At 57.1% G+C, this 1,579-nt stretch overlaps 1 protein-coding gene across 1 annotated transcript in view; it reads right to left on the bottom strand.

Annotated features, from left to right (window-relative positions):
* The window catches only part of GUK1 (guanylate kinase 1), a 7,992-nt gene that overhangs the window by 4,841 nt on the left and 1,572 nt on the right, over positions 1-1,579 (bottom strand). Inside the window, exon 3 of the mRNA XM_010133771.1 lies at positions 813-909. Coding sequence (XP_010132073.1) covers positions 813-909 — 97 coding nt within the window. The remainder of the gene's footprint in view (positions 1-812; positions 910-1,579) is intronic.

Raw genomic sequence — 1,579 nt, 5'->3', positions numbered from 1 at the left:
GAGGAGGCGCTGGAGCCTCTCTGTGCCCAGGAGAGGCTGGGAGCCCTGGGGCTGTTCAGCTGGAGAGGAGAAGGCTGAGAGCGGATCTCATCAATGTGATCAGTAGCTAAAGGGGGGGTCAGCAGGAGGGGCCAGACTCTGCCCAGTGGTGCCCAGCGACAGGACAAGGGGCAACGGGCACAACTGGAACCCAGGAACTTCCACCTCAACATAAGGAGAAACTTCTTGACTCTGAGGGTGGCAGAGCCCGGGCTGCCCAGAGAGGTGGTGGAGTCTCCTGCTCTGGAGAGATCCTGCTCCTGTGGGCACCCTGCTCTAGCAGGGGGCTCGACTGGATGATCCCCAGGGGTCCCTGCCAAGCCCCCCAGCCTGGTTCCGTGCTGTTTTTTTCACGACACCATTTCTGCTCCTGAATCCACCACAGTCAGTCCCTGAGGTCACGCAGGGATAAGAACAGCAAGCCTCCATCCTGCCCACCTCTCTGCAAGCACTTGCACAAACAACATGCAGGAGCACAAATATTCTGAAAATCCCCCCCGTGCCGGAGACGTGTTAAACGTAGGAACAACTTCAGCAGCTCTCGGACACTGGAGGCTGTAGAGAGTCTCACGCCGCTTCGATGATGCAATCGCGACGAGCCCGCTCTCTGCAGCAGGAGTTATTTTACCACCTGAACAGGGCCGGTAAGGACCCTGCTACAAAATTAAAACCTCGCTCATGGCAAGAACCTGCGTGTTTGGGGGAGAGCTCCAATACTTTTTTGCTTCCCCATCCTCTGGCTCCCGGCACCGCAGGGGTTCTGAACCGCCTACCTCGTCCCGTACATATTTCCGGAGAACTCCGCGTGCTCGATGAATTCCCCGGCGTCGATGTCTTTCTGCATTTTCTCTCTGGTCACGAAGTGGTAATCTGGGGGGGAAAAGGAGTAAAAGCAGTCAGAAATCAATGGCTTTCAAGGTCAAGTTCATGGTCAAAACGACACCTGTGGGAGAGGCACCTGAAAATTCGCTTTGGACAGCACCGGCAGCCTGTCACTACTTCCTAGTGCCTGGATCCAGCACCCCCTCTTCACACCGACCACCCAGACACCTGCTCAAAATGTTCTGCAGGTGCCTGTGTGGCCAAAAACGCTGCTGCACCCCCTTTTTCATACCCTTTTCCCCCCTTCTGGTGCAGTGGGCTTTTCCCCCCGCTCCCCGTGGGCAGCGGGACTGCCAAGGCCCCACTAGAATGGAAGGAGAGAGACGGAGATAAAAGGGAACATCTTAAGCCTCGGCCAGCGAGTCACGGAGATGGTGTCTAGGAAAGAAAACCGCCAGCGCACACTCTGCCACCGTTCATATTTCGCTGCGTTAAACTGTGGGTTTGTTCTGCCGCGTCCATCCCCCTTCTCCCCAAAGAGCATCACATGCTGTAGACCAGCAGGAAACAGCCACGGTCTCAGTGCTACAGAATCATTCAGGGTGGAAAAGCCCTTTCAGCTCCTCCAGTGCTCCCCCAGCACTGCCAGGTCCCCCCTGACCCCTGGCCCTCAGCAGCACCTCCACACGGCTGGGAAACCCATCCAACCCAGGGGGCA

Source organism: Buceros rhinoceros, unplaced genomic scaffold (genome assembly GCF_000710305.1).
Source record: "Buceros rhinoceros silvestris isolate BGI_N320 unplaced genomic scaffold, ASM71030v1 scaffold15423, whole genome shotgun sequence".
Taxonomy (NCBI): Eukaryota; Metazoa; Chordata; class Aves; order Bucerotiformes; family Bucerotidae; genus Buceros; species Buceros rhinoceros.
Note: the sequence above shows the minus strand (reverse complement) of the source record. Positions and strands in the feature narration are given on the sequence as shown.